The 22,384-nt window shown below is 38.8% G+C and overlaps 1 protein-coding gene across 1 annotated transcript in view; it reads right to left on the bottom strand.

The window, feature by feature from the left end:
* Positions 1-22,384, bottom strand: part of soga1 (suppressor of glucose, autophagy associated 1) — a 123,841-nt gene that overhangs the window by 79,372 nt on the left and 22,085 nt on the right. Inside the window, exon 4 of the mRNA XM_059334138.1 lies at positions 15,989-16,138. Within this exon, the coding sequence (XP_059190121.1) occupies positions 15,989-16,138 (150 nt within the window). The remainder of the gene's footprint in view (positions 1-15,988; positions 16,139-22,384) is intronic.

Here is a 22,384-nt window from a genome sequence, read left to right as displayed (position 1 = left end):
GTATGTAATCAGAATAATAATCTGGCTATTGAGGTTGTAGAAACATTTGTTTAATGTTTTCTACATGGCGCAAATGTGAATATAAGCATTCACATTTCCAGTAACCGCAATTACAAGTTCCTAATGGTCTAATAATGCTGCGTGTGAAACCAATCATGAGTGTCTCTGGTAGAGACTGCAGGGAGCTACATGATTAGCTACGCCAACTGTGTGTGTCTCTATTGGCCAGTCCAACACTTTGGTCCACACTGAAATATCTAAACAACTAAGAATTTCCATCAAATTTGGTGATCAACTGTTTTTTTAAATTATTAATAAGGAGGTCAAAATTTAGATTTTTCTAATTACCTGCTAAACTTATCATCATCAATTTCGGCTACAGTGTGTTTAACTTCAATAAGAAGATCTTAGCATGCTGGCAGCTAATAAACTGAACATGGTAAACTTCATAAACATGTATGTATGTTGCTTTGCCAATAAACTGTATATCAAAAGCCACCATGATGCACCATCCGCTGATCCACTTGTTTTTGAATTACTGCTTAGAAGCCCAGAGATTGGCAATTTGGCAGTCACAATGTTGTTTTTTTGGAGCTCGACGTTACCATAGCTAAGAGCTAAGTAGGAATGAACAGCCAACTCCTTAGACCAAAATGTTACCATTATCTTTTAATGAACTGGAAACAATCACAAGGTCGCCCCGCCTCATCTATGTTACACTAAATTACACCATAATTTGCTGTATTGAAGATGACTTGAAACAAGCAATTAAGACCATAGACTCTTTAGGAAAAGGTTTACTGAGATAATAAACCGAGTGAGAAGTAGGGTCATTATCTCATAGACTTGTGTACAATAACTTATTTTTGCAACCAGTGTAGTCGCCCCCCTCTGGCCATTAGAAAGAATGCAGGTTTTAGGCTCTTCCACATTGGCTTCACTTTTCAGGTTAGTTTTTCACAGCACACACTGAATATGTTGTAAAAGCACAGGTCTTATTGAAAACATTAATAATGGTTCTGTTGTATTCAAGTGTCTAGGTTGCCTACGGCAATGTGTCAGTGAGCCAGCATGCCTTGAAAATGAAACAGCTTAATGTAAATCAATCAAAATGTCTCATGAAAACACATATTGTTTGAAAACTGTGGTTCTATCAGTAACTCATAGTTAATACATCATTTTTAATGAAAGCCTTTTCTGAAAGATATGGCTCTGATAGCTATGTATACAGATGCCTAAAAGTACTATAGTATTGTGATTGGTGTCAGACAGCAGAGCTGGATGCAGTAGCAGTATAAATTGTCTGATGAGCAGATCAGCGCTGACATCAGGACATATAATTCATGTATAATTCATGAGCCGAGAGCTGTTCTGCTTCACAGTCTGATGCAAAAGGCATTGAGTGGGCTAACACACATGCACACCTACAATTATACTTCTATATACATTTTAAAAAGTGGCAGAAAACACACACACATGCACAAAGGAAAGTGCAATCTCAAGGGAAAGAAAGTGGGTCTATATGTTCCACACTGTATGTAAGACAATCAATAGATAATCACACTTCCAGCACACATACTAAAATACACAGGGATATATACTGTGTGTGTGTGCCCAGTGTGTGTGTTTTATCTGCAGACACAATGGTTCCCAGCAGAGACCAGTGGAACCTTTTTAGCAAACCCCAGTGTGTCCCCCATATTGTAGGTGAGATAATCTGCACTCCAGCCAGCTTTTAACAGCTGCAGACTTTTAATGGATGAGAGAGAATCCCTCCTCCCCTCCGTCATCCATCTGCTCTTTTCTTTCACTCCGTTTGTGTACAGTATTCTCCCAAGGTGTCTGTTCGCACCCCGTGTTCCTTCTTTATCCTCTCCCTCTTTTTCTATCCCCATCGACTTTATTCCATCCTGTCTGGACGTACAGATGCACCGCCTAAAGCTTCCCATCCATCACTGAGTGTATCTACTCTCTATCTAACCTCCATCCATCTTTCCCTTTAAATCAATCCTTTACAACCTGCTCTTTACTCATACAGAGCAAATGTAGAGAAACATTGCATGCAGATGCAGTCGAAGGAATTAGGTTAATTTGCTATGGTAATGTCTTTCCTGTTTAAGTTAATCGAATCCTGATTATAGGACGAACCGTTTTTTCCATTTCATAGTGTTGCTTTTAAAATGCCTGTCAGACATCATTTAAAAGGAGGTCCAAACTGGCTGAAAAAGGACCTTAATATTATATAATATCAATAGAAAAAGCATATGATGAAGCAAAAACTACCTCATATAACAGCCTGTACACCTACACTTGCTCCTGAATTTTCGCCCATTTTCCCTGGATAAATATTCTGGATTTTTCTATAAATTTGAGTGATGACAAAGAAGCACATTTCCACCTTTTGATATTTACAGATGTGCTGCCATTCAAGGCAACAACTTGAGCTTTCAATATTCCACCTGCTGCAGAGAAAATGTAAGAGCAATTGTTTTTGACATTTTCCAACATCTGAGTTGCACTGTGCCTGTCCTCACACATCTTAAAGTTAAATCTGAGCTGCTGCTGCATCACTTCATGACATCGGAAAGCTTCTCTGTGAGTTAGAGAAGCTCTGCAGATCTGTGTTTTAAGAAACCTTTTGAGGGAAGGTCGACCCACGATCGGTGTTCCTCTCTCTTCCTAACGAGGTGACATTTCAGAGAGATGAGGTTTACACCTGCTAAGAGCCCTGCAGCAGCTGTTAAGAGTCATTCTCTCGCTATGCATTAGCACTCAAATAAAGTGTATTACAGTTAAAGGTGAGCATTTATCGGCTGTTTTACTGCTGCTTTTAACGGCACTCAGCCATTCAGAAGAACAGGTCAGAAAAACTGCTTTTTATGTCTATGAGCACATCATTCCTTACCTAGGTGTCTATTTTTTCTGTCCTTATTCTGCATATCCTTATATTTATCCCCAGCAATCTATCAATTCTAAGGACAATTTTATTTATTCGGAAAAAATCGCTGTTTTTAAATGTGTATTGTGTCTAAAAACAGCTAGACTTATATATTTTTTCAGTTACATCATTCCAGATGTTTCCAACAATGTCCAAACCCAGAGAAATCAGTCATTTTAGTCCATCACCTGTCAATGGCGTCTTATCCCTATTGCTCATGACTAAGAGTTGTGTTTGTCCGCCAGAAGTTGTCAGAACTTGTTTGACTGTTTTATCCTGTTTTAAAGTCACATTTATACAATACACCGAATAGATCTTGCTCATTTTACCTATATATATTTAACCAGATGAAGGTTTTTAGTCATCCAACATCTGGATCTTAGAGAAACAAGCTGCCAGAAAGCATTGGGAAAACCATGATTTTTTTAAGGTTAAACTGCTTTATTGTGTGTTTAAAAAAAATGTAATCACCAGTTCTGTTTGTTATAGAAGACCATTGCGGATAATTCTGCTCTGGGTAAAAACCTCTTGAACAGACACTGAAGGTATTTTGATCGGAAAAAATGACAGCAAAAAATTCACATATTGTATATTTAAGTTATGTATTGACCATAGTCTGGTTTAAGCTTCTCAAAAGTGAAGATTTGCTTATTTTCTAAGTATATGATTGTATATTATATACAGTATTTCTGAGCATTGGACTGGAAGTTCATGTAAAAACATAATTTTGTGTCTGAATAACATCACTTTAATCATCAGTCACAGTGAGTTGACAAAAAAAAGGGCTGTTTGAGTTGTTCCTCTCCCTCCCTCCCTTCTCGCTCTCTCCTCTCTCCCATCTCTCTTGTGTTTTTACAGTGTTATTACTCCCCAGTCACCTCACACAGCGTCTCCATCAGTGACTCGGATAGTTCACGGCCCTTCAGTACGTGGGGTATCTGAGACACACTCCTGTTCCAGCTACTGAGGCATGAAATTACCTCTGCACCCCCTCCGGGCCCCTAAAAGATGCTCAACTGTTGAAAAATGTAACACAAATATTGGCAGTTAGAAGAGGGAACATGTAGCGGAAGCAAACACAATGCTAATCATGTGTGTATAAGAGCATCATGGTGTGGAAGAGGCGTTCTGTTAGCTCTGTTCTGCCTCTGGGCTTGTAAGGGATGGTTGAAAATTAATCGCAAATACATTTGACTGTGAGGACGCTGCACGGTTATGTGTGGCTTTTGTTTCAGAACTGAAGAGGCAACAGTGCTGTCTGTGACACTGTCGCGCAGAAAAACAGCCGTGCTGGTTGTTTATTCGGACAGCTCAGACTGATGTATGTTCGCGTGTATATTCAGAGGAAAAGCAGAAAACAGTGTGATGCTGTTATTACAGCAGAAGTCAGGGCATGTAGGTCAGAGTGCTGGAGCGGAATACTAAGTTTGTGACGACAGGATTCACTTCGGACGTCAAACAAACAGTCAGTGTTGGTTTCTTTTATCCATGATGCAGATAATTCCATAACATTAGCCGAGAACTGCTAAAACTATTGACCTTAACCACATTTTTAAGCATCTTTTGTGAGCCATGATTTCTATATTTCTCCTAAACTAAAAGCTAAAAATGCCAAATATGTGTTTACATACTAAAAAAGTAATTACTTAATGTTCATTTCTATATAGTGTTGCAGGCATAGGTCCTAAAACTTGGCACTTTAGCATTATGGTTCCCTCCTCGCAGAGTCACTCATAAGTTTAAGCTTATTGCTATTTTTCAAGCACAAAGCGCCATATGCTGCTTTTGTTAAATTGTATTGTAATTTTTTTTCATTATTTTCTTACATTTTATCAAGTAAATGATTCATTCATTAATTGAAAAATACACAGTTGCTCATAAAGTTGGAATAAAATATTTTTTTTACCTCTTTCAATGAAATGATTGTGACAATGTGATAAATATTTTTTTTAATTATTATTCTATTTTTTATTATGTATTGAATATTTCTATTCAAGTGTATATACTTAATCTCTTACAAACATAACGCAATGAAAATAAAACTACAATTAACAGATTAGTGTGTCTGAAAATATATTCATAAAATAATTAAATTTATAAAATATTGGAATAATTAAAAATGATTCCAACTTTATGGGTGACTCATGCTTTGAGAAATGAAAATAATCACTACTATTTCTTGAATGAGATTTTTCAACCCTTTAAATATGATGGATGTTTTCCACATAACTTATTAATGCAATAATCTTAAATTCAAGGGAAAAATCCCAGTGTCTTTTTGTTGAGGGAACCAGTGTGATGTTAATTTATGAATTGGCCTACAAAAAACATCATCCCATAGGACCTGTTCTCTAATTAGCCAATTACTCATCTCTGCAGCACCTTAAATGCTACTAGTTGCCTATTTGCACATCCAACAGATACTGAGCAACATTAGCATCTATATTATCTGGAGTCGTGCTTTCCTGATTAATATCAAGTCCAGTAATCTTTTAGTTCAACTTCTGCTCTAACTCCTGAGGGAAATATCTTTCTGTTTAGATGCTAAATGTCTTGCTGTGTTCACCAGCCAGTTGCTCACTGCGTCTTTTTGGATGTTTTACTTTGAAAACAGCTGCCAGCTTCTTCCAAAAGCGATGAATGGTGACAGGGAACTTAAAAGGTTGCAGTTGAAACTGGGTTCTCCAGCCGTCCTACAGGAGCTAAATCAAGTGTCTCTGAGGTTAAAGAGAGGAAACTTCCAGGTCAAACGAAGGGCTGAAGCACACTGATTGATTTGTCAAAGAACTATCAGTGTGCTCCAGTCTCTTCTGTTCCCATAGAGAGTTCTAGGTCAGAAAATCAAAACAATGAGCTGAATGTCATTATTAAGCTCTATACCATTAAATTATATACATTCATTCAAATGTGCTGAGGAATCTGTTCATTAGGTAGAAATATGACCTCATCGCCTCGATGCATTACAAACACACAGTATACTTTGTTGGAACGAATGCAGTCTGATGCTAAAGTCCCGCAATAAATACAAACTTCATTAAAGGTTTGTGCGGACTTGTCAACTTTAGGGTAATTTTGAGTAGCAGTTAATGGTGAGCAGCTAGAGTTATCTGTGTGCCTTGTTTGATATAAAGTAGTGATGTAATATACTTTGCTTTGCCCTTGTACTACTCTTTCTCCCTCTCTGCGCATGTGTGTGTATGTGTGTGTGTGTGTGTGTGTGTGTGTGTAATGACTTTTCCCAATGGACTCCCTGCTCTCCATACATTAAAGTTTGTGTGTGTATGTGTGTGTGTCCTATAATATGTGTGCACCCATCATATGATCAAGTACAAGCACATAACTGTTTGTGTGTGTGTGTGTGTGTGTGTGTGTGTGTGTGTGTGTGTGTGTGTGTGAGAGAGAGAGAGAGAGAGAGAGAGAGAGAGAGAAACTCCTGTTGACCCAGAAATGCTACCAGCAAGATTCCCTTCATCTCCCCCTAAATTCCCCTGTCCAGCTTTCTTTCAGTTTCTTTCTTTCTTTCTTTCAGTTTCTTTCTTTCTTTCTCTATCCGTCTGTTTCTTTCTGTCTTTTTTTCTTTCCCCTGAGATTTGCTTCTTCTATGTTCCATCCTCATGCTGTCTTTCTTCTGGTATTTCCCTCATTTCACATGTTACTTTCTTATACTTCATTCTCCTTTTTGTGAGCACAAGCTCTTTCCATCTCATCATCTCATTTTCTTTCCGTCAGTCCTCAATTTTCTTTAAATATATCAATTTCTCTCTGTCACTCTCACTCTAAATCTATTCCCTCCCTTTTATCTCTTCCAATTCCTCTGTTGCCACTCATCTCAGTCTTCCCTGTATCGCTTGTTTTCTCTCTCTGTATCACTCTCCATCTCTCTCTTGTTCTGTCTTCACGGTTACCTCGATCATCCTCCTTTGATCATTTCTATCAGTCTCGTCTCCGTCTCCCCTCTCTTTCCTTTCGACTGTATAGAATCAAGCCTCTTTTCTTCATCTGTCCTCTTCTCTAACACACACATCAGCCGGGCTGTGGTGGTGTTACGTGGCTTACTGTTCTTTACAAGACCATCTTCAGTCTAATCAATCACTGTGACCCAGATAAAGCTAAGTTTAAACCCGGGCCCCTTTGATGCTCTGACCCATTTAACTGCTCTGGTGTCCCTGCAGACAACACACTGCTTTCATTGTTGGCCTGAGATGGACCGCTGGGGAAATAACACGGCTGTCATGACCTGCGTGCTGCGGAAAAGTAGATATGGAGGAAGAGGGACTTGGCCAATGAATGATTGATACTCTACTGTTTGGCTGAATTACATCACTGTGATAAGCCAGCTTCTTACAGCAGTGGGCAGCATCAGGGGCACTTTTTCATTTCACTCCTGAGAGATGCTGTAACACTCCAACAATACCTTGACAACTTTCAGGTAAAAAAAAAAAGTAACATTTGAGATTTTAGGCTGGCACTGAGGACAGCATATATCTTTTTTTTTTTTTTTTTTTTTTTTAAAGTATAATTGACAGCAAAACTCTCTCTGTCTCTCTCTCAGGAGGATTATTGGATATTAAATTTGTTAATATGTGGAAGTATAAGGAAAAAAAGGAACTCATTTGTTAAGGTCATTTTCAAAATTAATCTGCATTCAGTTTTTTGTTCTTTTTTTTTGTTGTTGCTATTTTTCAAGCAAAAGGCCCTATTCTCTGATTCAATCGTTTAAAATGAGACAAATTGCTGCTTTTAAAAAGTTGTATAGTAAATAATACTTTTTTCATATATATATATATATATATATATATATATATATATATATATATAACTTTTCATGGAATGATTGTGACAATGTGATTGATTATTTTTTATTATTATTTTTTCATTATTATTTACTGAATATTATATTCAAGTGTATATCTATCTTTATTATTAATCAATCTCTTCCAAACATATCTCAATGAAAATATATTATAATATAATTATAAAATATTGGAATAATTAAAAATCCAACTTTATGGCCGTCCGTGTACATGAATAATGAAAATGATCACTTCCATTTCTTTAATTAGATTTTTCCACCCTTTAAATATGTTGGATGTACTGTAAGCTTTCCTGTGACTGTGCTGAGCTGGTTAATAACTGGAGTGTAAACCGAGCAAAACAGCCTCCGGTGCAACGGGTTAATTGAGGCCTTAAATATAAACACCCTGGTTTTACCTTCAAGTTGTCCAACTAACTTTACAGCTCAACTGACCTTCCATTAACCCTGTATCTATCTCATGCTCTTTCTCTCTCTCTCCCCTCTACTCTGAAGGACACTTGCATGTACATAAAATACAGCCATGGTGCCAGCTTTGCACACATGCATGCAGGAGTAAATATAAAAAGCTCAAGGGAACGCCCTGTTTTTGCTTTCAGCAAGAAAGAAAACACACACACGCACACACACACACACACACACACACACACACACACTGCAGAGTCTCCGGCCCTTGCCCCACATCCCTCAACTCACTACAAACAATAGGCAGCACTTCCTGAAAGTCAGAAATAACAGGGAACAGTTTCCTTCAGCAGTAATGGGGGAATAAGAGAGAGAGAGAGAGAGAGAGAGAGAGAGAGAGAGAGAGAGAGAGAGAGAGAGAGAGAGAGAATGAGAGAGAGAGCATTCAGAAGTACACCCTCCACAGAGAGAGAAAGTTATTCCCTCGTTCCTTTATTCAGTATTCCAAGGGGAACCTGCTTGTGTCATTGCAGTGTGGGTAGTACATGCGCATTAAAGGTGTCATCTTGCCAGCATCCATCTGCACCCTCAAATGAAACACGTCATTGTTGACCTGCTGTATCCGGTGGACATTTGTATGAACTACCCACACTGCAAGGACACACAGTGCAGGTTGAAAATTGGCAAAGTTTCCCTTCAAAAAACAATATTTTCTTCTCTAAAGTGAGCAGGAAATTGACTTTTCGGGCACATTTACTACATTTTTGTATCCCTCACATTCAATTCATGAATGTATTTTAGCAAAAAGTAGTGTAACCAGGACTGAAAATATTTTTTTTGTGGGCACTACATGGAGCAAAAAAAAAAAATCCTTTTGAGAATTGGGGCTGGGATTGTGTGTTTCCATCCACGTGTTTTATTATGAATTTTCAATTTGTGCATGCTGAAAATTCAACAAAAAGGCAAAATATTGTCAGAAAGTTTTTACACTTTCACATGGCTGAAAAGGTTGAAAAGTTTGTGTATCAAAAAGCAACTTCAACATGGCACAGTTGGGAAGATGTTTGTGTGAAAGAGAGAAAGAGAAAGAGAGCATAAAAATGTCCATTTTATATATGTATATGTGCCCAAGCAGACAGAGTGACCTTATCATCCTCAGTGGACTAACTCTAAATCGCCATGCTGTCACACACACACACACACACACACACACACAAAGAGAAAGAAACCACTTGAATGACCTTCAAGGTAAACACGGGAATTAAACACATGCAGAGAGTAGGAGAGAGAGGGGAGTTTACATATACATAAATATAGACGTATATATCTACCTGGGAGGGAAACATAGAAAAGAAGCCGGAAAAGAAAGAGAAAATAGGCAACAAAAGAAAAAGAGCGACAGAATGGAAAAAAGAGAATCAGCTAGTGACATGCTGCATTTTTCTCTTCGCCCTCAAGTCAGTGAGGATTTTTTTTCCAATTAAGGCTGTTATCTCCTCAGCTGCCAGCCCTCCTGCAAAGACCCCACATGGTACAGTCCCCCCTTCTATACCTCTCTGCCTCCTCTCTCTCTCTCTCTCTCTCTTTCCTATACGGTATAATTTCCTTCTTTCTCTTTTTTAGTGTCTTCCCCCTTTTGTTCTCCATTAGTTCCTCTTGTTCTCTTTCTATCTAAGTGGAATACTTTAAGTTCAGCCAACCAAACATCATGCTTTTGAATCCCTCCCTCTGTCTACCTCCCCTTCTTTTCATCTCTCCATCTCTCTTTTACCTCTTTGTGTTTAGTCACCTTGAGGCAGTTTGGTCACAGCTGGAAGAGAAGCTTTTTGGTCAACTTCTATTGCAGCCTATGTATGAACAAAGGAGCACCAGCACAAGGGCTTGCTACAGTGTAAGCATCTAAAAATAATGAAGATTAATTGTGTATAGCTTACAGGCTCAAACCATAGGGGCTGTACCGCAAATAACCTCCTGATAAGGCAGCATAGAAAGTATGAAAAGTTGAAGAGGGAGAAGGAGATCTTTAGAGCACAAAGCAAACTGATGACTTTTAAACAAAAACGTGAAATCAGATCCAGCTCTTAAACAAAGTACGATCCCATCAGCTCCCTTTGTGCTTACACAGAATATTCCAAATAGATTGGATATTTTATTTTATAGCAATATGATTATTATATCTGGTGGCATCAAGAGGGATAAATCCATTTTTATGTCCAAGATGACACATTGTTGCAAAATAGTATGAAGGTATAGTCTAGGTCAGCGGTTCCCAAACTTTTTTAGCCGCGTGCCCCCTTCTATGTCCCAACCGGGTTGAAGCACCCCCAATCCCCCACACCTTCAAAAAAAACAAAATTCAATAACCTTTTTTATAGCCATAATAAAGGCGGTGTGTTTAATCAAGCTCAAAAGACCAGAACACACATATAATAAAATAATCACAATCACAACAAAAAGCTCTCGCATTTGAATTAATCTGAAACACAGTTTCAATATAATGCAACAAAGTTATGCGCAAGCTTCCACTTTTAAGAGCAAAGAGGATGATGACAGGCTCAGGATCAGAGGCAGAAAACAGATAAGTTGGGGAAAATGTTATAATATTTTGAGCCACGTAGAACAAAAAGTGCAGCAAGTTTAAATGACCGTGGAGGTTACACAACCCGTCATCATAACACAGGTTGGAAAAATGGAAGAAGATAACTACGCTTAATTTTAAGATGAAGTGCATTTTGAATAGCATGCATTTATTAATTAATTAATATTTCAGTTTTTGATTTTACATTTTACAAAGGAAATGATTATTTACCCGTCTTTATTGTGTGGGGGAAAAAATGTAATTGTGTAATTATCAGACCGCCATTACATTTTTCATCTCGCGCACCCCCTAGTGGCAGCTCATGCACTCCTGGGGGTCCACGCACCACACTTTGGGAATCCCTGGTCTAGGTTGATCGACATTTTTGTATTTATAGAAAGTATACACACATATACAGGAATGTTTATTGTCTCTCACACAACATGGGCAGAGTTGACTTAAGTTAAGTTACGTTAAGTTGAGCTGTGTTAACTGATTGCATTGCACTTTACATTGCTATATAAAATATATTTTTTATATTGTTATATGGCCAAATATTTATAAAATATTCACATTTTTGCTGAAGAGATGCGTTTAAATCAATTTCTAATTTGTGCAACTAGTTGTGGTTTTCATACAGGATGTTTTGATTTATACACAAAATATATAATTTTACCTGTTAACATGCAGACATTGAGACTGTTAGTCTTTGTTTGCATATCCTGTGCAAGCTATACAGTAGCCTGAAACAGGAAAGCAAGAGGAAACGGGGGAAGCCACAAAAGAGAAAATGATCCATCAGACAGAGGTTAACAGCAGCTGGGACACATTGTATACATGTCGTTTCATCCAACGTCCTCACAAGGTCAGTCCTTCATTTATTCTGCTTATGATCACCTCATGAGCACACACAGGACTTTGTGCCGCCATTCCTCCCTCTATGCATTGCATACTCGTTCATGAGGCAAGAGATGCATAGTCTAACAGAAACACACAAAAATTCAGCGACACATAAATTGCAGCTGGTCTTGTTTGTCTATTTACACTGCACAATATGTTCTAGATTCAGAAACCAATCAACTGTGTGTTTTGACTGTAAATGTTTTTATTTTTCCATAACAACCTTCTGAAATTCCTTAAACTTCCACCTCCAATTCCATCCTCAAATCCCCTTAACATCAAACTCAGCTTCATCCTCCCCCATCGCTTCTTCTTCCTCCATCCTTCAATCAATCCTTCCCTCTAGCCTTGCCTTCAAATGACAAAACACCTGGAAAAGGAAGCACCCTATACATCTTCCCCTCTGTTTCTCTCCTTCCTTCTACACTTCCTAACCTACATCCCTCTGCAGCTCTCATCCCCTCCCTCTATCAGATCTGACCTTGTCTCCTTCAAAGGTCAAACAGCTGGAAGGGGTCGATGGATTTGGAGAGGACTGCAGGCAGCGGGGGAGAAGAGGGAGACGGGGGAGGGGGGAGACAAAAATGGAGATGTATATGAGGGAGAGAGGGAGAAAAGGCTTTGGTATGGAGGAGGAGGAAGATGAGGAGATGAGAGAGGGATGACGGGATAAGGAGGAGGAGGAGGAGGAGGAGGAGGAGGAGGAGGGGAGAGGCAGAGAGGAGATTTTGAAAGAGTGGAGGGAGACGGGATAAAGAAATCCCTGCATCAGCATTCCTCTGGGTCTCTGTGGGAGCAGCAGGAGAGAAGGGAGGGAGAAAGGTGATAATAAATGGGGAGAGGGAGATGGAGGGAGGAGGAGGAGTTGGTCTGTGAGGGAGGGATGGGAGAAAAGAAGAATAGGACAGAGAAAATTAGGGGGAGAGGGAACATCTCCCTTTTCCACTTTCAATTTAATTGCGTTGATTGTTTCTTTACCCACAGGGTGGTAAACAATGGATGTAGGTGTGTGTGTGTGTGTGTGTGTGTGTGTGTGTGTGTGTGTGTGTGTGTGTGTGTTGGTCACAGTGTGCTAAATATACAGATACATATAAGACATAATATACCAGCACATAGTGTTACAGATTTATACTGCATACATGCAACATAAAAAACAAGGAAAATCTGAGACAATAATGTTATTGTAGAATAACACACTTAAAGTGTGTTTATATGTAAAGCCAAGTTTTACACGTATGCCTAATACTTTGCTGGCATGAAAAGTGAAGCAAAAGTGAAAGTGCCCTAAACCTGCATTCTTCCTAATGGCCAGCAGGGGGCAGCTCCACTGGCTGCAAAAAGAAGCTGGTTTGTGTGGATGTCAATAGAAAATTGACTCTACTTCTCACTTGATTTATGCCCTCACTTAACATTCTCATGGTGAGATTATGTTCTCAATTGCATGATATTAATTTTGTAAATTATGGTCCAATTTAGAGATCATAAAGGAAGTTGCTGACTGTAGCTGATGTTCCTAACGCTACACCTCCTGAGTAGACACAGTGTTACAATTCTTAGCTAACCATACTTTGTACACAATTATGTTTCTATTTTTTGTTTGTTTTACCATTTACAAAAAAGTATAATTCAGTTTAATCTTCCTGTTACCAGGTCACAACCACCACTTACAAGGGAAAAACTTTCTGAGCAGAATCAGTTCATTTAGGGATAAAATGTAGAGCATAAAGCACTTACATGACTGTTAGGTTTGCAAAAACTAATCCCTCTCCAGTTCTCAGAAAAATATCGACGGCCTGCAGCAGCAGAATAAAGGTCTAGCCCTACACTGCATAGCTCTGCTTTGTAAAGAATATCAATATGAGCACAGACTGGAGCCTGCAGCCGCCAGGACACAATCAATAATTCACAAACCTCCTTTACACCTGTGAATCACCAAAGCCTTTATTGTCTGTGTGTTCTTCTGTCTCTCTGCCTGTCTGTCCAGTGTGTTTGTCTTTTTTTGCACATATCTTTATCATGTCTCATCCATGTCTCTATCTAAAGGTCCCTGCCCTGTTTTTCTTATCTCTCCATCATTTTTTTCCAGTTTCTTGGCCCTGCTTAAATTCTCCCGATCAAAGATGAGACGCAGATGAGTGAGACATTCCTGTGTGCATGAGCACTCACACACAGACCCGGTTCCCTGGATCGTATCAGCTATGTGAAGAATCCCCTTCACTGAAAGGTTGGTATAACTCAACACAGACACAAACACAGCTTATGAAACCATGTTAGCCAGACGGTTAGCAAACAGCTAGAGAACCCCTGAGCAAGGCCTGGACTGACACTGAATCATCAGTACAAAAGATGAGAACTGTGTTAGAAGTTATCTGGTTCTTTGATTAAAAAGTCAAGATGAGCCCACGTACAGAGAGAAACCTAAGGGAAGAAGTCAGCTACAACTCCCAAGGAGCATTTTCTTAAGAAACATCAAAGCATCAAGCTTAAAGTTCTGTTGCATCCACTGTTAACAGCAAGCACAAGCTAACGATTACACTTGGTAGAAAATTGGATTTCAGTTTCAGCTTTCAAGTTTAAATCCCAACTGCAACAACAATATGTTTTGAATTGGCTGCAGCTCTGATTCACGCCTCTCGCTGGGCTGGTTTCTTCTCCACTGCTGCAGCACATGATGACCACAGGCCATTCACCGTACCAAACAATACTGAAGTAATCAAAACTCGTTGACACAACATGAATCTATAGAACGGTCATTATACAGGACTGTTATTAATCCAGTAGGCCTATGGTGAGAAATTTTGAGGTTTTCATTAAAAAAACAACAACTTTGAAGTGGGAATTGGAGGTGGGTAAGCTTCTGGAACTAGCAATGCCAACCAGAAACTAGGCTTGGGCGGCATCATGGTGTTACATGGAAATAATGTTCCAGGAGTAGTAAAAAAAAGAGAATCTACTATTACTATTACTATTTCTGAGAATTTTGGGTTTAGTCCTGATGATAAAAGTGAGCCTGCCAACATGGATGAAGCTAGACACATGAGTTTATTTAGCTGCCATGTCTGACACCACCACGGTTGCACAATACCAGGAATTTGGAAACTTTCATGGAAATTTCCCCAGCCTTATTCAATCAACTGACTGATAAATTGAAGTTTTTTAACCACCTTAAACAACCACTAATACAACACTGAGGTCAATCCATTAATTATTTAACACTTATTGTAAGAGGATTCTGTGCAGTGAGCATTAGATAATACTATCAATACAATGTGGTGGAAGGAAGAAGTGAAGTATCTGCAAACTCATTAAATCACTACCCAAAGTTCATGACAATAGCTGATGGTTGGAATGAAAATGCATTGGTTTATTCACTGTTCACCAATCTGCCTCCAATTTACAATCATTAGTTAATAAGAAAGGCAACAAAGTCACCAGTTAGCTTTAGCAAACACACTGCCTATGTTCCACCCTAAAGTCAACATTGGGATCCATTGAGCGTCCCTACCAGCCATCTTCTCCATCACCCACAAACTGCAAACTAGCAATTGTATCGAGAGAACTCACAGTCCAGCCAGACCGGAGCAGACAGTCCCAGATCTCTTGCCAGCAAACCAGCCATCCATCCAACCCTGACCCACATTTAGGGGCCTGGTCCTGGGCCAAGGCCATGAGCATCAGCCCAATAGACACCGAGGAAGGAGACAATGAGCAGAAGCAAGAGAGAGAGAGAGAGAGAGAGAGAGAGAGAGAGACCGGGGAAAGAGTGGAAAGATGGGGCCTGGTTTTATGTGTTTTACTCAGATTAGGCTGGTCAGAAGGGACATGCTGCGGAGGTCAATCTTGCTTAACTTGGGTCCAACATCACTTTATGTTATATTTATTTTCCTTTTAAAAGGAGTGCAACGCCAACTCCGTTTTGTTTATTTTCACTTCAGCTGGCCCTGACATCCAATCTAAGACTCCCTTTTCATTGCAGTGCTTTATTGGCTACACTTGGTATAACAAGAATGTCCCTGGAGTGGCAGCAGAGTGGCAGAAATGAAGTCAGCCCTAGATGAGATCGGAGACGGGCTCTCCTGAGGCTTACAGAAACAAACTGAGCACAGTAAACACTGTTTTCTTCAAAAGACCAAAAGGAAGACAGGCTAAATATGATCTGCCTCAACCTCAATGTTTAGATTGAGATTTCCAGGTTGTTCCAAACTCTAAATACACTAAATGCTGGTTTTACAGCTTGCCAGCACAAAGAAAAGTCTCTTATCCCATTCAGTGAACCGACAAGTCCTGCATCGGAACCCAGTGTGGCCTCTCTCGTACAGCCAATTACTGGATGGTGATGAGAACTAGATCCTACCTTGTCAATCTCCTGTTGCAGGACCTGTTTGGCGACCTCAAGGTCCTGCAGTCGGACCCTTAGTTCCTCATTCTCCTGCTCCAGGCGACTCCTCTTCTTTTCCACGCTGTCCAGCTGGCTGTGGAGACGGATGGACACGTCCTTCGCCACCTGAGAGGGTGAAGAGAAGGGAGGAGGGCAGAAATTTAGGTGGGCGCATCTTACAATGATTTGTGCCAACTGCGCTGATAAATAAATGAAAACCATGCAAAAAGCTTACATATGCAAAACATACAGAATGTGAACAAGTAAGATTTAACCATCTATATATACATAACTATAATACATCTATGCTCCCTTCAAAACTACCATTGAAAAAAGCAGTAATTTTAACTCACTGAACAGGGGTGTTGCTCGTCTCTTGCTGCCTCAAACAACTAGTTTGTTTATGTCAATGTGTAACTCTGGTGAATCCAAACTAATCCTTTAAAACACCAATGTTACACAAATTACACAAACAAATGAAATGACCAAGGCAGCAATAGACAAGCAACTTCCATGTTCTGTGAGGTAAAATGACTGTTTTTGTCAGTGGAGTCTGGTGGCTTTAAAGAGAGCACCAGCAGCTTCATTTGCCCCTGTGAAAACTTCAACAGGGCTGTCTGGCGGTGAGGTAAAGCGGTGGAAATATTCTAAAATACAATATAGGGGGGTAATATAGTGGGGGCTGCTGCCCCCATCCACAGCAGTACATTGCTTAGCTTATGTGCTGGTACTCCTGCCGGCTTCTACAAACTGGGGTGCGAACTGCCGTCTACTGTAAGTAATACACTGACTATGGACAAGTACCTCATACGACCACACTTCAAAAAAAGAACACACACTTGCAAAAACTGGCCTACTGAAATATCCACAGATACAAGGTTCCTAAGAATTCTGAGACACATGACTCATATTTCCCCCCAAAATAGAGTACATAAGGTGGAGTTGTGAGTCATTTTCAGTCAACAGATTTTCATCTCCCAGAGTCGACTACAGTAACCTTTAAACTGTCATCGTGGGCTATCGCTGTGAAGATTACTCTCCACGTAGTCTCTGTTCAGGTAACAGAGAGAAAAGCTTGGCTTTATTTTATTCACTTTCCAAGCGTCAGATATGTTCCAGGAATGCTGCCAGTGCAAACGGGACTAGTTACTTTAGCTGAGTCTACAGAGTGTGTCAGTTCTATCAGCAGGAACTTTTTTCTTTTAATCCAATAAAGCCCAAAAGATAATTAACATCACTCTGGCAGGAGCTGATCTTTTATACATAATGTGATCTTATGAAAGTCTGATTGATTCCCCCTGAGGGAATTTATCATTAAAAGTTTCAAATGTCAAAGAGTCAAACAAGGACAAAGTCAAGTCCCTGGTGTCTGACATGACAACAGCAAACAGGAAACAAAAAGCAACAGTCAAAAACTCCCATCTGACAACTGTTTTATGGTTAAGTGGAGCTCACGCTGTTATAATGTTATGATATTCAAAGTTAGAATTACTTTATTATTAGTGATAGTGTTTGTTTTAATTATTGTTGATTTATTTTTAGTTCATCAGCAACGAAAGTGAATTAAAGATTAAAGGAGCATTTTGTTGTTCACTTAGCATATGGTGAATTAATGGCCTGGATCGAGGTTTAAGGTCCTGTTGACAAATAGATGAAGTCAAAGCTCACACTGAGAGCTGATATTAAACCACAGGGTTCATTTCTGTAGCTTCTGTTCTTGTTATGGTCTTTAGACCAGCAGTGGACACTTCGGATGGGCTTTCTTTCCAAGACATATTGCTGAAAGACTTTTAGGAACTGGGAAGCAATAAAAAGAGCATAAAACCTCATAGTCTGAGCCATAATAACCGGCATTTCTGGATCATGTTGCAACAAACAAACAAACCATGACAATGTTGTTAGTGTGCAAGGCAAATACAGGTAGACACATGGATGGATTACTGAACAGGTATACTGGGACAAAATGTTATTGGAAAAAAGAAGCAAACAAAAGATGCTCACGTCCACATACATACACAAATGACTAAAAACAACCCCAAATTAGTACAAAGACACATAAAACAACTAAAACCAGATGCAAAATGACTAAAAATTGATGCAAAACAATCACAAATTGATGCAAAACCACCACAAAAGATGTGAAATGACTAAAAATAAATGCAAGAGGTCCAAAATGACTACAAAGAGACACAAAACAACCACACAGAAATGTAAAATTACTAAAATTAGATGGGAAAAGACCACAAGGAGACACACAATGACCACAAAAGTGACCAAAATAAAGACGATTTTGGAAAGAGATCCATATTGACAAATAATGTACACAAAATTCCACAAAAAGATGCAAAACAACAAAGAAGTCTGTGAGACGCACACTAACATTTGCCATACTTTTAAATTCATTGTTTTAAGTTTAACAACTGAAAATACTGTATGTATTTGGTTAAAAAAAAAATCTGTTTTTGGGTGAATGCTACTTAATGCTACAGAAGAAGATTAGGGCACTACGAGGAAAAGTCGAAATGTTGAGAATAAAGTAAACTTTTTGAGTTCAGTAAAGTAGACTGCAAGCTTTGATTTTCATCAACACACGTCTAATATATGTAAAAAGCAGATTTTCCCAAAACAATATAGTTATGGTTACCTACTACCAAGAATAGCTCTTTTATGTGTAGGGTTTTTTTAGTCCTACTAAACCCTTAAATATTGTGGTTATTGCTCATTTTATAACATTGATGAAAATCAAGTTTGTAGCTTGTAGTCTACCTAACTTCCTCTGATAACTTATTGAGATGGGAACAATGAATCTGTGAATATCTTTCCTACTTTACTGAACACAAAAATATTCAGCTTTTTTCTCCAAATTGTATTTCAACTTTATTCTTGACATTTCAACTTTTTTCTCGAACTGCATAATGAAAAAAAAAATTCCTCCTCTCATTATTTTTATTCTCCTACCTGGCCCCAATCCTCTTCAAAATGCTTCAAGTGACTCCCACATTAAAAAAAACAAAATCTACATTAGTGGATAGATGTTCACCCACTGTGTCACACTCAATCTGTGGCTTTTGGTTATCAAAAAACATGAATATAAAAAGAATAATAAAGTGGAGATAAAAGAGGTCATGAATGTCAATTTAAACTTCAAAATGATTGTTCAGGCTCCACTTTAACTACGAGGGCTTTTATTCTAAAAAGCTGCATTAGATTTGATTTTATGAAATTTTAATGATTCTCATCAGGAGATGAATGAATGGAAATATCCAGTTTTAGAGAAGAATGCATGTGTTACATCAATCACTCAATAGCTCATAAAGGCACTTAGACCCCATTAACCTCCATACTGATTTAATCTAGTGGGAGGAGGTCTTTATCATCTGATGATTTAACAGTTTAGTGTTAGATAGATTGTACTTTTATGATAACTATTAATGAGAGTAGGCTTTGCTCATTAATTATTCCCAATCATTTTAATATGTGTTTTATCCCACCTCAAAAAGGAACATATACAAAGTGGTGACAACACAGAACCTGCTGCGCACAGCTGGTCTGCCAGCTGGTTTAATTATTTGGAAAAAAGCAATTCAAAGCACAGCATGATTTGGTTATAATATGAGTTGGCAATTTATGTGCCAAATTACTCTTACTAAGTGGTACAGAAACATGATTGAAAAGTGTTCGCTATTGTATTTTTAAACTAAATTTGTCGATTTATTCCTGACGTACTGCTGAAACTTACACTCAGGATCTAAAAATCAAGTTAATTTAATGTATGTTATTGAATTACAATGTTACTTTTATTAAATATTATATGCATGTTCTGTTGGGAGTGTTGAGGGAAGTCCTGTGTGATCAGTATATGAGACAGAACGTGAATCCGGATAATTAATAGTTTTACAAACTGCAATTATATGTGACTAGCTGTCTACATGTGGATCTTTTTTCAATTCTGTGTGTGTGCGTGCGTGTGTGTGTGTGTGTGTGTGTGTGTGTGTGTGTGTGTGTGTGTGTGTGTGTGTGTGTGTGTGTGGACTGTGAGAGGTGATTCACACTGCTCATCTGCAAAATCTCCCTGAATACAACTTGTAATTGTGCACATTTACTGTGAATCTCTGTGCCAGAGTATGAATGTGTGTTGTCTGTGTGTGTGTGTGTGTGTGTGTGTGTGTGTGTGTGTGTGTGTGTGTGTGTGTGTGTGTGTGTGTGTGTGTGTTTGTGTTTGTGTTTGAACCAGTGCCAGTGTGCAGCTGAATCCCACAATGCCCCTCTGTACTGCCCACTCTCACTCTACCCAATGGCTCCCTGAGCTCCACCACGCGCCAATTCATGTTTAAATGTGTGTGTGCATGTGTGTGTGTGTGTGTGTGTAGACTGTATTTCTTCTTCTCTCTGTCATTCAGCTCCTCTCTTGTTTCAGAGGTTCCTTGTACTCTTGACATCTCTGTTACAATGCTGCATTTATTTCTCTTCCCTTTCTGTCCACTTTGCATATAATTCTCACCTTTATTCAACTGTCACACACCTTCTAGTGATTTATACATGTTTCCAATCGTCCTGCTTTCCAAATGAAAGTCCTTTTGCTACTCTTTGTCAGTAGTGGTCGAGCCTAAATTCAGTTCATTACAGCTTTTCCATTTACTGGTCAAAACATACACCTTCCTCCCGCTCACACTGTAGTAAATGCTGAGTGCAGTATTTTGGCAGTTAGCATAGAACAAATTAATGTGCTGCACGCGAAATGATAAAAGACGTACCTTCAAACCGTAACTTTCACACTCTACTGCCGACTTCCAATTTAAAAACTTCAAAACCTCCGCCAAGACATTTTCCCCCAGCGCTTATTCATTAATTTATGGGTTTTCCAAGCTGTCACTGGAGCCTTTGCACCACTGTCTACAATAATTCACTTTTTCTTCCGTCTTTAGTGGAATCAGCTCAATATTGTGCATTAAATTATAGGAAGACAGAATCCATCAACACTACATTCAAAAAATGACCAGTTTAGCAACTTAAGTTGCAAGAACTCAGTTGCTAATGACTAACTGAATTTCATCATCTATATGAATAGTTTAAGCACATGCAACAGCGAAATGATCTCATATTCTCAAAAAGCTTATGTCACATGAGAACGGTAATGTTTTCTTCCTTTACAGTGGTCTAAAAATAACCTCCATGACACCAAAGATGCCTCCTGTCTGTCAGGAGGGAGGAGGTCAAGTGTTTTATTAGGTCAACAAAACATGAGACTTGGGAACCTCCTGCTGTTTTCATGCATAACCACAGTCATTTCCTAGCCTTAACTAAGAGGTTTTTTTAACCTTAACCATGATATTTTTCTCATCCTAACCAAGTCTAGTCCTAACCCAGTTCTTTCTTTGTCTAAACCTAACCAAAACTTAAACAAAGTTGCCTGATAATAGAAAAAACTGTCAACCTGTGAAACTCCATTTCCATCATCAGTCTGCCCTGCCTCCACTATAATTTATTTCTATTTCGTACCCACCTGACTCTATCATTATTTTAAGTATACAGTGATGCATAATCATGTACAAACTGATTAAGAGTAGTGCAAAATGAAGTACAATGTAAGGGAATACTGAGAAAGCATGCAGTCTTTGAAAACACACAGCCTGACAACGATGTTAGTCCCCCCTTTGGTACTGATTGGCTAATCTCAAGTCTCTCTATAGCACTCATCGAATTGACTGTTAGTTTTAAACAATGAATCACTGTTTGCTGTGAAGTGGACAGTTTCAAAGGTCTAGACCCAGGCAATAACAATTCTGGAGGGTAATTACCACAATGTTTTTCGTCCTTTAATTAAAATTGCATCTCATGTGTCCCCTGAAAATTAATTTGGCAGGGGTGATTTGTCAGTTTTGGGTCCATAGCCCTGACTGAGCCAGTGGACTCTCTATGGCACAAAAAAGAAATTCTATGTATGTGGAAATACAAAGACATGAAACTGAATAGCTTTATTCAGATAATAATCCTACAGCCACTTCTTTGTGATGGTTGTGTAATTTTGACTGTTTGGTTGTATATTTCCTATTTTCCATTAAAGGGGAAGGATTCCATTGGCAGAAAATCAAAGAAAGATGCTCCCAAAGTCCCACCCACAGTGTTTGATTGGCATCTCTCAGAGGTGTGGTGCAGAAACATTCAGAACTAATTAATATGGAGATTAAATATGAAGACACTTGGATCTCGCGGATTACCACTTCAACATCAGTATTAGTGTATTAAAACAGAGAGCTGTTCATGTGTGTTTGCTGAAAGCCCTGGGAGCTTTAAATGGATCGATTCGGACACTAGAGGTCTTTGATTAACGCTGTGTGTTTAAATTTGATTGGTGCATCAATACTGGAAAGA

Source organism: Centropristis striata, chromosome 5 (genome assembly GCF_030273125.1).
Source record: "Centropristis striata isolate RG_2023a ecotype Rhode Island chromosome 5, C.striata_1.0, whole genome shotgun sequence".
In the NCBI taxonomy this organism is placed as follows: Eukaryota; Metazoa; Chordata; class Actinopteri; order Perciformes; family Serranidae; genus Centropristis; species Centropristis striata.
Note: the sequence above shows the minus strand (reverse complement) of the source record. Positions and strands in the feature narration are given on the sequence as shown.